Below are 16,073 nucleotides of genomic sequence, written 5' to 3'. Positions count from 1 at the left end.
TAACACTCTTCCAGGAAGCTCCCAACTGCCTTAATGTTAATGCCTTGCTAGAGGGAAAACCCACCTTGGTTTGACAATACCAAGGCCTCAGGTTTCCCCAGTCTTCTTTCAGCATATGAAAATCCTTTTGAAACTTCCCTGATCTTTACTTCCCCCTACCCCAAAGTATGTCATCAGTTGCTCCTCACAATCCTAGGGCAGTAGCTTTCTCTGCCCACAGGTCCTGTCCCCGCGCTTTAATAAAACCACCATTTTGCACCAAAGACGTCTTAAGAATTCTTTCTTGGACATTGGCTCTGGACCCCACCAAACACACCAACATCCAAAAACTACGTCAGATGCAACCACATCAATGAAGAATGGAGAAGCAAAATGTGGTGTATCTGTACAATGGATTATTGGACAATAAAAATGAAGTACTAAAGCATGCTTTAACATGCACAAACCTTAGAAACATTATGTTAACAATATGCAGAAGACTACACATTATACGATTTCATTTATCTGAAATGCCCAGAACAGGCAATTCTAAAGAGACAGGAAGATTAGTGGTTGCCAGGGGCTGAAGGGAGGGATGAATGGGGGAGTGACTGCTAATGGATACAGAGTTTCTTTGGGGGATGATTAAAATGTTCTACAATTAGATTGTGAAGCTAGTTGTACAACTCTTGAGTATATGAAAAACCACTGAATGAGTGAATTGTATGTGAATTTTATCTCAAAACTATTATAAAAAAAGAAGAAAATGGGGTGGGGGGGCGTTATGTGTGCTTTCTAACCCCAATGAAAGTTTTTGTTTTTTTTAAAGATTTTTATTTATTTATTTGACAGAGAGAGACAGCCAGCGAGAGAGGGAACACAAGCAGGGGGAGTGGGAGAGGAAGAAGCAGGCTCCCAGGGGGGGAGCCTGATGTGGGGCTCTATCCCAGGAACCTGGGATCACGCCCTGAGCCGAAGGCAGACGCTTAACGACTGCACCACCCAGGCGCTCCCCCCCCCCCCCCCCCGTGAAAGTTTTGATTATACTTTCCAATCAGAAATTTTAGGTATGTATTGAACATCCTTGCTTGAGGGATTAAAATGGGGGCGGGTGGGAGATGACGACTTCCACTGCATTTTATAATTAAATTAAAATTACCAAAACCTGATAAATCTACTGTTAAGCCCCAATGGGGCTAGTGGGCATGCCCTTCAAACAAGATTTAATTCCAACACTTGCAGTTTTGTTAAGTTAAGCTGCCCTTCCCCTTAGTCTTTAGTTTGTTTCAGACCCTCTTTTATACCTCTTTTCTTTCACTTTTTTTGAATGACTATTGTATTCTAAATACAAATTTATTTTCCTGTCTTTCCTTCAGGTAGTATTTTTACCTAATTCATCAAAGTTGTACCAAAGAAGCTGCTTTTTAAAGTATAATGGACTGAGTTGGCCTCCGTGATGATGAAAGGCAGTACCTTTGCTACCAGAACTATTAAAGACATCGTATTTTTATGGCACTTCCCCTACAACAGCTCACTAAATTAAAGGCTGCTCACTGTGGGCACAAGGTAATCACAACCAAAAACAACTGGGGTAGGGACAGTGAATATGCTCATTATGATACTGAGAAACTATTTCTAGGATGAAAGCACTGGCTTTCTAAATGATTGCCCCCAAAGCTCTAAACATACTTACTAAGTAGGTAAACTTAGACGATTCTGCACTATGTGTGTTATCTATATTTCTTATCTGAATCCTGCTAATATATTAACAATTCAAAAAAAAATCTTTAAAAAGACTAGGGATAAATTCTGCTTCCCTCAATGAGGCATATTTTATAAATAACATTTTAAGTATCTGCAAAGCTGCCTTATTCTTAGAAGACCTAAAAGAAATAAGATTCATAGTAAGATGTTAAAATAACTTCCATTTCAATAGGAAAAAAGCTTTAAGGAGGTTCAATATGCATACAATTCAAAAATAAGGCCAAGCTAAATAAGTAAGAAGAAAATAAGAGAAAAATTAGGACAAGCTTGGTAGATCACAAGTTTAAAATGCAGAAATGCCCAACGCCCACAACAAAACCAGAAAAAAAAGTCAGATTAAGAAAGCTGCTTCACAGAAATGGATACTAACATAAATAAAAGGAAGGCAGAAACGCCAGTGTAAAAGAACCTACAGTTTTCGTTGGCATTGAAGCCTCTCAGAATGGCCTTCAGTTCCTGGAGCTTCTGATGAGCTCGTGCATGGACACTGTCAATCAGGAGCTTTTCTATTGATAAGTGATCAATCTGCATAAACAAGAACGACAGACTCGTATGTGCAATTTAAACATATTTACTTAAAAGCCCGAGAGTAGATTATTGTGTTTCAAGATAGTTCCTTTTAGAATCACACCAGTAAAAAAAAGCTAGCTTAAAGTTAAAAAGAAATATACAGTATATGGTACTGGTAGCTTCAAGACCACAGCTAACATTTTGGCAAGTATATATCAAGACAGTATACGTATTGGTTAGCAGTGATTAAATGGCAGAACTTCAGAATAAAATGGTGATCTAACCTAAGTTAAAAAATTTGAAAGAACATCTTCAAAATTATGTATATAACATTAGTTATTTAAAAAAATGCAAAAGCATAACATTTGTTTAAAACGAGTTTCATAAAGGGTTTTAGGAACAACTGGGTATTTTAAAGAATTTGTGTTAAAAGTTTAAGTATAATTATTAAGTTATATATATTCATTTAATCAAAACAATATTAAAATATATTGAGATCTTTTACCTTCATGGCCCTTTCTACTAATTTGGAATCAGAAGCTGGCAAAGGAGGATCATGAAAAATCTGTAATGGCTTAGAGACATCATTTTCATCGATTTTAATTGTAACTTTGTGAACAGACGCCGTCCCTGTTTTTCTCCCAAGAACCTGTTGACTAGAGAAAAAAAGAAATATATTTTTTTAAATATTTATTTATTTGAGAGAGAGAGAGAGAGAGAGAGCGAGAGTGCACACACAAGTGAGCACAGGCAGAAGAACAGAGGGAGAGGGAGAGTGAATCCCAAGCAGACTCTGCACTGATTGCAGAGCCCAACATGGGGCTCGACCTCATGACCCTGAGATCAAGACCTGAGCCGAAACCAAGAGTTGGACACTCAACTGACTGTGCCACCCAGGCACCCCAAGAAGAAAGGAAATATTAATAAAAATTTTTTTCCAACACAGCCTGTTAACTTTTGGAATAAAACAGAAACAATCTATTGTGTACCTTAGCCAGTGCCTAGAACATGACAGTCCCTCAATGTTTGTGGAGGGAATAAATTAATACTGGGAAGTCAGCTATTCTATAACCAACACAATATGTGATTTACGTCCTTTAGAAAAAAACACAATTTAAAAACAAAACACATGCACACAAACGAAAAAAATCCCAAAACAAAACAACCTGCGTTCTAAGACATGTCTATTAATCTCTGATTCTTCTACAGAAAATGGGAATCAAGCAAAGTTCCAAGGAATCCAGGACTGTAAACAGCCTGATATGGATTTTCCCCAAAACCCTCCCCAAAAAAGATTTTAAGAAGCACAATTCAAAATGTAAAACTGCAATAAGCAAGCATGTTTTAAAAATATACACAAGTATAATGGTCTTTCAAGCAATCTGGCATGAGTCCAGAGTAATCTAACTTTTAAAGAATAGCAAGTCTTACTACAAATAGAGGTCTACGTATTAAAAACATGCCACGTTCTAAGAAAGGGGTCAGTTATAGATGTGGTTTATATGACCCTAGGGACCTTACTATATAAAATCATGTTGCTAAAAGGTACACAGCTATTGGTATATAGTAAATCAGATGCATGAGAGAAAAAAAGAAAGAAAAAGAGTATTAACAGTCATAGCATGAACTCACCAGAATCAACTTCACTTACTTCCAAACTGAGAGGGAGAGGCACTTTCCAGCATGGTACCTTTCCACCTGCACAAGGTCTCCCCACCGCTCTCGGATTAACATTAGAGTTTGGGAATGTAGCACTTCTAACTGAAGCGATAAGCAGAAAGAATCTGATGGGTCTCGTTAAGCAAACTTAATAAATCACTACAACAGCCAATGAAGTACAAGCAAACTTCATTTAATGAAAGCTCTATTTCCCCAAAAGCTGGCTATGAAAGAATCTTCTGGAACTCTATTTCTCCAATGACACATACTAAAAAGTGTTGTAATTTGTGGCACAATTTTAGAAAGAAGTTTTATATTTAATTTTGAACCAACATAAACAAACTGTAAGGTCCAGGTTGCCTGCTAATTCATCACAGTTTAGAGAATATGAGTAGACCAAACAGCACTATTTTTTTCTTCCAGGTAGTACTATTTTAATTCATTTTTGTTTTTACCTGCAAAGTGAACAGTAAAATTTAAAATTTGGTTTATTACAGATGTATAATTATTCTTCACATTGACCTGTTCCCCAGCCCTGTTTCTACCCCCAAAGAGGAAGGGGGAAAGGAGTTTAGTCTGCTACAGTTCAGCATGGGGGGGGGGCAAATGGAAATGTGGGGGAGAGACACACAAATTCCTTACAAATATATGTCTCAAATTTCAAAAGGATACGTAGGCAGTTATACATGTCCTGAAGAGGTTTTTCATCAGCAAAGAGTCTAGACTGCACCAGCTGATGGATAAAGTTGATTTGCATACTATGAACCAAGGCTCGCCCATCTTCCATTGGCAGGAGAAAAGAAGGTGGTTAATCAGAAAAGTGTACAGATCATATTATAGTACCAACTAAGGAAGAGTACACTAACACTAAATTTAAAAAAAAAGGGAAAGAAAAAAGAGCTGAAGTTATCTTTTGAAACCAGAGAACATTATACTTGAGAAACACTAAAGCCTCTATGGATCAGTAGGTAGGTATGAGCATCCTAACATCTGCTTCAAATGACAGAATAAATTGCTAAACATTAATTATTCTGCAAGACTGTATCAATAACATAAAAACATCAAACATCTGAATTAATATTTATGATTTACCTCCTGTTTCCTTATCCTCAACTAGAATTTCTAGCTTGAGAAGACGCCATGGAACATCTGGATCATCTCCCATCACGGTCAAGGTGGCTTCAAATTCTCCCTCAACTCGAAACTTCACCCGGCCATTTGCTTTTAGAAGAAGAAAAAGATGACTACTTGCTAGAAAATAAGCAGCTTCCTGCTAACCTAGAACATTCAGTCTAACTTAAAAGAAATTTTAAATAGCTTGAAAGTTCTTTCATAAGTGCCCAAAGAATTTAGCAGTTCCTGCATAAGCAATAGCCAAAGGCAGTTAACACTTCTAACATCAACTAACAATTTTCTCTTGAGGCATATCTCTAGGGCTTCTTCTCTCCTCCGGTCCCAGGTGATCTCCCTGCTCCCAGCTTCACATACCAGCATTTTATCTCCAGGTACTAAAATTTTATCCCCAGGTACTGAAGAGAAATGATCGGGTTGACAAGTCACATACTTGAACACCACCTGAACTGCAGGCAAAACCTCAAAATAGTATATCTTCAAATGAAACCCCAAAAGCTGTTTTAAAAAAATTCTAACAAGTCAATTCTTTAAAAAAAATTAACAAATTTCAGGTACATACCAACTGTAAGATTTGCTAACTGAGGAGGAAGATCTGTGGTCACAAGCCGATGTCTAAGAATCTGATTGAGCTGGTGAAGTGTGGCTTGTTTCTCAATCTTGGTTATTGGGTCTGGAGGAATAATTTTATCCTACAAAAAAAATTAAGTGATTTTAAAATAATGTACAAAGAGACACAATTTTTACCTGCGCCTGTCTTAACGCAATATTTTTGTACTTTGCCCAAGAGAATCTCAACACTCATTTCTGCAGTCTACATCCAATAATAGTGACATGACCATTACTATCATGCTTTAGAATGCCAATGATTCCACCAGTCACCCAGCTAAGATAGTAATACAACACGATCTTCTTCATGCTCTATTTATAAGACCAAGTTCATGTCACTAGATGACTTCTACCACTTCTTAAAAGTATAAAATACAATAGCACCAAGTCAGTAAACAACTACCACAATAGTACTTAAAAAAAAAAAACTTCCAAAAAGCAACTAGCATGTAGTATTTTCACATCTGAAATAGATTATAAGTTAATGTGCACATGTTTAACCTCATACACACACACACACACACACACACACACACACACAAAGATTCATCCATTTTGATAGTTATTCACATTCTGGCCTCAATTTATTTTAAAAAAATCACAATTTAAGTTATAGAGAAAAAAGTGAATTACATGAAATAATTGTTTTAAAAATACAAAATAGTTGTTTTGTTGGGCTCCTTAATAACAGAGTAGACTTCATTACCAAATCCTTCAACTTTTAAGAAGGGGAATGGGGAGCAACGCACTTACCCTAATGCAGGTGGGCAGTCGTGGGTAAGACCCAGTAGTCAGTACATCAATGGCATATGGGATGGCAAAACTAGGCAGGCGTGCATGGACTAGGGCATCTCTAGCTAACGAGGCCAGGCGATCAGCAGTATCCACAAACAGAATGGCTTGCTGATCTAAAAAGCTTGAAATCATCTTTTAAAGCAAAGGGTAAAATGTATTAAGCTTCATTGATAACGAGCTGCTTTGCACTTCAAAAATCATTTATTCATTCCAAAGTAAACTTTGAGGGAATTAATACAGTTTCCACATTTTGAAACATTTAAGAAATTTTCCAGTAATGTGAATATTTAATATATTTGTATTTGACATTAAAAACAATAACTTTCTTTCACTTTAAGTAAAAGGTTTTCTAATTTGTTTCTCCATCCTTAACATTACACGTACATATCAGAAGTTAGGAAAAATAAATAGAATAAAATGCTTTTTACTCTCATAGACTTCTAGAGTTGGCTGGTAACAAAGTAGTCAAAAGCATGGACTCCTGGACCCAGACTGCCTTAGTCTTAATTTTAACTCTGCAACTTACTATCCGTATAAGCTTAGGCAAGTTATTTAGCCTCTCTGGGCCTCAGTTTTTTCAACCGTGAAATGGAGATAATGATTTCCAACCTCGTAAGGTTGTTCTGAGAATTAAGAGTTAATGCATATAGGGTTGCCTGGGTGGCTCAGTCAGTTAAAGCATCCAACTCTTGGTTTCCGCTCAGGTCATGATCTCCTGGAGATCATGTATCCAGTATTGGGCTCTGCGCTCAGCAGGGAATCTCCTTGAGATTCTCTCCCTCTGTTCCTCCCCCTACTTGAGTGCTCGCGCATGCGCGCTCTCTCTCAAATAAATAAATCTTTTTTTAAAGAGTTAATACATTTTAAAACCTTCAGAACACTGCGCAGAACACATAAAATACTCCATAAATGTTGCCTGTTGTATGAAATACAGGCCAATTTCATGACCCAAACAGAAATCCTTTCCATCAGTTCTCTACTGAATACATTTCATAAGGATACCTGAACTAGCTCATCACAGAGCTGAAAACTACTTCCTTGAAACTTTTACCTTGTATTCTGGAGCAGTAATGTCTCTCATGTCCTTCAAATGGGGAAGCCTACCCCATCTCCAAGTTAAACATCCCAAGTCACTTCATTTAGTCTATCTCCAAATTTCCGACTCACCACCCTTGTTCTGCTGCCTTGGAAATGCTCCAGTTTTTCAGTGGTCAACTTAAAACATGGTATCCAGAATCAATACCACATCACACCACAATTAATACCAGAACACAATGCCCTACATTTTCTCAGTATTACCATACTCATTTTTATTATCTGATCTTCACAACTCTAGGAAATAGACAAAACCAGGTAATTACTATCACCTTAGAGATGAGAAAATTGAGACTTAGGTTAAGACATCTGCCCAAAGAAAGCCAACAATCAGAGAAACTGGAACCAAAAAATGTTTCTTCTCTTAGACTGCCCAGAAGCGCTACCTTGCATGACTACTAAAATGGATTTCTATCAATGCCACCAACATTAACTTATTAGCAGCAATGACAGTGCTAACACACAGCAAGCTGGGAGTCCACTACAAGGCCTTGAATTTTGCACATGAATCTCTATCAAGCAAGGTCCTTTTTTCATCCTGAAACTAAAGCAGGACTGTAATCTGTCTGATTCTAACACAGTAAAACCATTTGGATCCTACTTCTCTCAACTTTTTTTGAAGATTTATTTATTTATTTGAGACAGCGAGAGAGTGAGCACGAGCAGGAGGGACAGAAGGAAAGAGAGAGAGAATCTCAAGCACACCCTGCACCAAGCATGGAGCCTGATCCGGGCTCCATCCCACGACCCTGAGATCACTACCCGAGCCAAAACCAAGAGTCAGATGCTCAGTCGACTGTGTCCCTACTTCTCTCAACTTCTGAGCTGTGTTTTTTTTTAAAGATTTTATTTATTTATTTGACAGAGATAGAGACAGCCAGAGAGAGAGGGAACACAAGCAGGGGGAGTGGGAGAGGAAGAAACAGGCTTCCAGCGGAGGAGCCTGATGTGGGGCTCGAACCCAGAACGCCGGGATCACGCCCTGAGCCGAAGGCAGACGCTTAACGACTGAGCCACTCAGATGCCCCCTGAGCTGGTTTTTATTCAGATTTAGATCATACCAAGTCTCCAATCCAGGACACTGTAAAAGTGCTTATCAGACCAAAGCCAAGGCCAAAGAATACCACAGACCTCCCTCTGGGAAGACATGCATCAACCCTGGTGGGGTACTACAGTTCATCCAGCCCACATTGCTTCACCTTAAACGTGGGTAATTAATGAACATTCTTGACACTACTCTGACTCAATTCAAAATACACTAGCTTCAGTTATACTCCTCTGACTTAGAAATCTAATGAATAAACATACAATTTTAGTTTTGAGTAACTTTTTAGTAAAACTATACAGGTCCCTAACGATCATCACATTCTTTTTTTTTTTTTAAGCACTCACGTGCCAGCTGTTAATATGGTTAATAATATTCTTTCAAATTTAACTGAGCACTTTATAGACGTTTCTCTAAGAAAAATACATAAATGGCCAAAAGCACACGAAAACATATTCAACATCACTGGTCTGCAGAGAAATGCAAATCAAAACCACAATGAGATATCACTTTCACACCTAACAGGATGGCTAGAATCAAAATGTCAGACAATAACAAGTATCGGCATGGAGAAAAACTGGAACCCTCAAACATTGATGGTGGCAACGTAAAATGGTACAGCCATTTTGGAAGACAGTCTGGCAGTTCCTCAAGTGATTAAACATAGTCACCATATGACCCAACCATTCCATTCCTAGGCATATACCCAAGAGAAATGAAAACATATGTCCATGCAGAAACTTGTACATGAATGTTTACAGCAACATTATTCATAACAGCCAACAACTAGAAGCAACCTAAATGTCCATAAACTGATGATAAACAAAATATAGATCCATACAATTCAACTATAAAAAGAAACAACGTACTACTACATGCTACAACATGATTGAACCTTGAAAACGTTATGCTAAGTGAAATAAGCCAGTTACAAAAGACCCCATATTACGATTCCATCTATATGAAATGTTCAGAAGGCAAATCTATTGACAGCAGATTAGTGCTTGCTTAGGGCTGGGGAGGGGGCACCTGGAGGCAACAGCAAAAGGCTACATGTTTTCTTTTTGAGGTGATGACAATGTTCTAAACTGACTGATGGTTGCACATACCTGAATATACTAAAAACCACTGAACTGTATACTTCAAATGGGTGGATTGTATGGTATATGAATTATATCTCAATAAAGCTGTTTTTTAAAAGGCTCCAGGAATATGAGAGATATTTTCTTTTTCTTTGATAAAACATGATCAAGACTGTTTTAACATTAGAGTTATAAACTGTGTATTTATACACTGTTACACACTTAATATGTCTGGTATGGCTAAAGATCATTATCTATTAAGAACCTCAAATGAGACTAGGTAAATAATCACTAGGTTGAGAACAGAAGAATCAAAACATGAATAATCCTCTAACTCTCCAGTTGATGGACCTTATGCCTGACATAAACACATCTGTATCTACATTCACAAAACAAAAATACCGAAACTTTATATAAAGTCAACATGAGACTTTATTCAGAATGTGACTTACTTGAACAGCCAATTCAAAAAACTAATAGAATGCTGAACTATGAATTAATGAAAGATGAATTATGATATGACTCAATATAAAAACCAAGAGTTTTGGATTTTCCTTGACATTATGTTACTGAAGCACAACTCAGTAGTATTAAACAGATAACTGAAATACCCATGATATAATTAGGGATTTAACACCAGGTTTAAATAATTGAAACCTTGGATTTGATATATTTCAGTGACACCTAACTTTTCATTCCAAGTCTGAACATCTTTAAGAAAAGATCACCCCAAGTTAAGTAATTATTGAAAAGAAACCCTAGGCTTTTCAGAAATATTATACCATGTTTTCTCATTTCAGCCAAAACAGATTTACTACATTTGGTGTCCAAATTTCCAGAACAATGAATTATAAAACTTTCTGATAAGTTTGGTATAAGTCTGTTTATTAATATTTCTAATCAAAACTATCCTCCTGTGGCACCTGGGTGGCTCAGTCATTAAGTGTCTGCCTTCGGCTCAGGGCGTGATCCCAGGGTCCTGGGATCGAGCCCCACATCGGGCTCCCTGCTCTGCTGGGAGCCTGCTTCATCCTCTCCCAACCCCCCTGCTTATGTTCCCTCTCTCTCGCTGGCTGTCTCTCTGTCAAATGAATAAACACAATCTTAAAAAAAACAAAACAACAACAAAAAAAACTACTCTTTGAATGATGCTTTACAGTGGACAAAAGACCTTCTGAATACAAACTTTAATTTCCCTATCATACCAACAGACAAGAGATGAATCAAAGAACATTTCCGCCCATGAAAAAAACAATATACAGGGTACAAAATATTCTCCCTCTAAATAAACCTGTGATCGAGGTTATATTTCAGAAAGAGGATAGGTTACTCCTATGGACAAAAGATACGGGGCTAGAATGTATCTTGGTAGAATTCTTCCAGTCTTGTCACTAGCTTAGTTGGTAGAGCTGGAACTGAGTATCGACTTTAATGAAAATTGGGTTTTATTTTTAACTTAAAAAAAATTATTCTAGAATTTACAATTCTCAACTTCTTCACAGCCGCTTTTCTCCTTTCACTTTAGCAACTTTCACATAGGCTCTGTGTCTAATGATGAGGAACCCAGTAGAACCAAGGACAGTGAATGCAGAGGCTACAATGGGGGAGAGGTCAGGAAATCACGTGCAGAAACACAACTGTGTCCTAGATTCCTTTCTGAAGTGGGATTTTATGGAAGAGGCAAACCCTGATAGACCTGCAAATATAAAAGTACTATAAAAATATTTTCAACTTAGCCTGTCAGGGTGCTAAAAAGAAATTTATTATGGTACCTCTATACTGACCAGGTGGCTGCTCATTTTAACTTATCCAGGAAGTCTAGTAAACTTTAAAAGAATTTGAAAAGGACTCAAATAAAATTTAAACAATGTAAAGCTGTTTTTCTGCCTTTGCTGATAAAAACTGATAAAAAAAAATTTTTAATGTTATTACATAATTGAATGGAAAAAAAAATATGAGCATCTTTGTCAAGCTTGGAGAATCTACCTACTTTCCAAATATAACTGACAGTGGCTGGAAGGTTACTTGGCCTTGTAGAGCTGACCTCAATTAAAGTGAATAAATGCTCTCATTATTTTAGGACTTTATTCACTTTATGATAATTACTCTACCCTTTTTAATATGAAAGGGCACTCTACTCTCTTCCCATTCTCCTCACTGGAAGTGACAGAAGTAAAACGGAAAGGAGTAATCATGTGTTTCGTTTGTTAACACGGTGCCATCCTACCGAAGTTATGAGCTATGAGCTTTTTTTGGGGGAGGGGAGGCAGATTTTAGCATCTTCACTACCTGTCACTCCTCTGAATTCAAAAGTGATTTAATAGGCAAAGACTATGAGCTTCTTGAGGGTAGGGGCTGTGCCTTACTTAAATCCCATCTGCCATACCTTATGCCCTGTGCTCACTAAAGGGTTTGGAGAATCAGCAGATAAATAAACAGATAAATGCCGTTATCAGCTCTGTGACCTTGAAGAAGTAATTTAGTTCCTAAGAACTTTATTCCCTCACCTGTAAAACAAGAAGAAAATACCAACTCTGCCATACTCAGAGGGTTTTCAAGAATCAATAGGCAAAATTCAAGGAAGTACTTTGCACACTCTAAGGAAGTGTACAAATGTAAAGCTGTGTCCCCCCCTATAGTTCAAGTCTCATATTTAATGTCTTCCAGAATAATGTCTCCAGATACAGCCTATTCTTTTTTCCTGCTCAGGTGATCAAATACTAAGTTTCTACAGAAATATATTACACATTTTTTTAAAGATTTCATTTATTTATTTGAGAGAGAAAGACAGCGTGGGAAAGCACCAGTGGGGGGTAGGGTGGGGAGAGGGAGAAGTAGGCTCCCTGCTGAGCAGGGAGCCCGATGTGGGGCTTGATCCCAGGACCCCAGGACCATGACCTGAGCCAAAGGCAGATGGTGAAGCAACTGAGCCACCCAGGCGCCCCTATGCATTTTCATACAGAAACAGATTACTCACTTAAGTACTATCTCTCAAAACAAATCAACAGATATAAATTAAAGCTAAAATTAGAAGCTATGTCTATTATAAGTTAACATTCCAAAAAGTTATTTTATATAAAATACAATCAGAAGTTTAACTCACCGCACATTTTTCCACCTTGCCAGCATTATTAGCCCATTTCACTAAAGCTAATAGTCGAACAAAGAGTTGACGTGTCCGGCTAGCAAACTGCACTATTTCTATTTTCCTATAAAATAAAACAATTCTTAGTGAACCAACATATTTGAAAAGAGTATTTCACAATTTATTTCATCTGGGCTAAAATATGAATCAACCTTTGTTTATAACCATTACAATGAAATGAACCACCTAAGTTATTTACCTAAATATGAATTATTGTCGCATTTTGTATACTGCCTGCATTTTTTATTTTCTACTTCTGAGTAATAAATCCAAAAAAATGTTTTAGCAATGAATCACAATCACGTTTTAAAAATTAATTTTGTGTGACAATAAAAGTTGTTTACTAAACTATAGCCAGTTCACAGATACAAAAGTACAACATAAAAGTTAACTAGGTCACAGAGGAGAACAAATTAAGAGTCAGAATTTCATAATTGAGACTATGAGCTATGAATTAGCAACCTTTTTGGTACGAGAAAGGAACTGAAACAGATCTTTACCAAAGCTTGAAAGCGTCTCACTTCTACAAAAGCAAAGGCCCATTTCCCATCTTGCAAGTGCATGATTTAAACACCTGAATAATCAAAGAACTATGCAACTCTTTACCAAACTAATTTCAGTGACAAACTCAGGTTAAAGAAAGTAAGCGGAGCACTAAAAATAAAAGCTAAATTGTTTGTCCGTATCTACTTTTATGCCATATCCACTACGATGCTTTTTCTCTCAATACTCATCAGTATTTTTATCATCTCATAAAGCCTTAAAAGCTTTACATTGTCAGTTAGTGTGTTTGCTAGACCTCTCAATTTCCTGTCAGCCATAAAATGAAAATCACTTTCGCAGTTTACCTTAAGATACTGAAAAAAATATTCGACAGGCCAGGACTGATGACAGGACCCAGCAGGACATCAACATCCCTCCAAGTGGACTCTGACCTATATTAATCTCAGTACAGCTGTTCAATGGCCTACAGATCCAACCCACATCTCTGTATCTCACCAACAGCAACACCATGAGGCAATGCACCAAAATAAAAGCTTTTGTTGAAGTATAATCCTGAGGACTACAGAGTCTAACTCCTAGCCAGAGCATGTGTGCATAGCCCACAAAAAAACCTGAAAAGGCTTCCTTAAGATTCAGCCAGCAATAGGATTATTGGTAGTACACAGAGAAGAAGCAAAGGCACAGATACAATTAAGACTCTTTGCCACTGTCTGTGAAGGATCTTAAGAGAGAAAACAAGCAAAGCATCTGGAGCACAGCAGAAATAGGAAATGTACATTAAGACCTGGCACTATCTCAGTGCTGGGAGCCCCAGTACTGACACTCCAACTCAGCAATGACTTAGCACGTGAGCTCTCTGTTCTCCTAGAGCAAACATATCTGTATATTATTAACTTGGTTCCCCAAATGATCTCCTGTACTGGAAAGCAAACGCCCACCTTTGTAAACTATTGTAACATGACTTTTTTGATACCATGCAATCGCAAGTGATCAGCAGCATGAGTCAGTTTTTCAAGGTCCAGTTTCCCTTCTGACCCCAGACTGTACAGAAGAAATCCGGATTTACATTTCCTTCCTTTAAAACTGACCAGCCAAACCATTACAAAGGTATGCTTCAAGGGGTCTCTCCCATCTCTCCCTGTTCGATCTAACTCCATCAGAAAGATAGCTGGTGGTGGGGGTGGGGAGCAGAGTCACTAATAAACCTTCCCTAGTGACTTAATATTTAGGAGAAAAAAAAAAAGTAACCAAGGAGCAAAAGTAGTGCCAGAGATACAGTCAAGTAGCCTATACTGTTGCCACAATGTAAACCTCCATCACAGGATTACTTTGAAATTTATCTTGTTCCTTTGGCCTATGGAAACATTGATGTTTAGTTATGTCTTAAGCCCCAAACTCCAACTCAGTCAAAATTCTTTCAACTGTGAAACAGCAACAGCAATATGCAAATGTCAATTCTCTAAAAATATCTAATAGCATCATTGTAGCTAATGGTAAATTAGCAGCCAACTTTCTTAAGTCAGTCTGTTCCTCAGCTTCTTCTATTAAGTTCTATACCTTCTACATCTTCCTATCCACCTTGGGGACTTGACAACAAAGGTTTCTAGAACACAAGGTCCAGAGCTGGTCTACACCAAGAATTGTCAAGGATGAGGAAATCACATTTCCCAGGCTTCCCTAAACAAATGGTGTAAAACATCACCCTAGGTTCTCTGGATCTAGGTTTCCAATCCACAGCCCTACCCCTCATACACACGCACGCGTGCACACACACACACACACACTCTCTCTTTCTCTTTCTCACATACACTCTCACAGATATACCAATATAGACACAGACTTAAGGTTTTTTTCATACTCACCTTTCCACATCAGATTTCCTTGGCAGTCTAAGAGGAAAAAAAAAAAAAGAAATTGACTAAATATACACATAGCTTCACCAGAATATGATAATGGTCTGTATTTTGACTCTATTACATACCTTAGTGTTTCAGAGAAACTAGATAAATAGCCACTACAGGCTTATGTGGCTACCTACTCTCTTTTATGAGTTTCTAGCAATATGACTATAAGGGAAAAAACCAACAAAGGAACATCCCTCTCCATTCGAGATGGTCCAAGAGGTATTGCATGAACCTCAAACATTTAAAAAGCTCAAGTCTTATATTAAACACATTACTATATCACAGAGTCAGAGAAAATATTCTTTTTAAAACCAAAATAGACACGGATGCAGAATACCAGCTGCTAGCCTCCTTGTAGCCAATGGAACCTTGCTTCCAAACAATAATCTCTCAATGTTTTGTCAGGATGGGCAAAACTGGAAGCTAAGCACACAAAAGGACCAGTGCCAGCCAAGGGTTTTATGGTAATTGTGATGTTGCATAGTGGTTAGATGTAAATGATTACTTTTAAGCTCCAGTAAGGTTTTGATTTCTTTTTTGCTAGTTCTCCAGTACAACAGCCAGCAACCAGTGTCACCATTTTCCCTGTTAAATTATACCATTTAACACTCTCACATCCATGGATACTTACAAAGGTCCTGATCTGCCTCCTGAATCACCATATTCTGGAAACCTCTATACCATGGCTCAATATTCAACAGCCTCAGTAACTCTAAAGCCTCCTCTACATCTAATCCCTTCTTGAAGAACACACACTGAGCCACTTAGATTCTCTTCTCCCACCCACAGGCCACAGGTGCAGAAAAAATAAAATCAGAGTTCAAGGTACGAGGAGGGGAAACTATCAAAAT

General features: G+C 37.7%; 1 protein-coding gene across 2 annotated transcripts in view; it reads right to left on the bottom strand.

Moving 5' to 3' along the window:
• The window catches only part of MED14 (mediator complex subunit 14), a 73,095-nt gene that overhangs the window by 52,643 nt on the left and 4,379 nt on the right, over nucleotides 1-16,073 (bottom strand). For both annotated transcript variants that reach the window (XM_087859873.1, XM_087859874.1), the window contains exons 2-10: nucleotides 15,181-15,207; nucleotides 12,773-12,878; nucleotides 6,406-6,579; nucleotides 5,606-5,735; nucleotides 5,005-5,133; nucleotides 4,585-4,692; nucleotides 3,905-4,037; nucleotides 2,759-2,909; nucleotides 2,157-2,268 (exon numbers count right to left, since the gene is read on the bottom strand). In XM_087859873.1, coding sequence (XP_087715999.1) covers nucleotides 2,157-2,268; nucleotides 2,759-2,909; nucleotides 3,905-4,037; nucleotides 4,585-4,692; nucleotides 5,005-5,133; nucleotides 5,606-5,735; nucleotides 6,406-6,579; nucleotides 12,773-12,878; nucleotides 15,181-15,207 — 1,070 coding nt within the window. The remainder of the gene's footprint in view (nucleotides 1-2,156; nucleotides 2,269-2,758; nucleotides 2,910-3,904; nucleotides 4,038-4,584; nucleotides 4,693-5,004; nucleotides 5,134-5,605; nucleotides 5,736-6,405; nucleotides 6,580-12,772; nucleotides 12,879-15,180; nucleotides 15,208-16,073) is intronic.

This window comes from Ursus americanus, chromosome X (assembly GCF_024610735.1).
Source record: "Ursus americanus isolate L20-20 chromosome X, mUrsAme1.1.p, whole genome shotgun sequence".
Taxonomy (NCBI): domain Eukaryota; kingdom Metazoa; phylum Chordata; class Mammalia; order Carnivora; family Ursidae; genus Ursus; species Ursus americanus.
The sequence above is the reverse complement of the archived record's forward strand: the minus strand, read 5'-3'. Positions and strand labels throughout refer to the sequence as shown.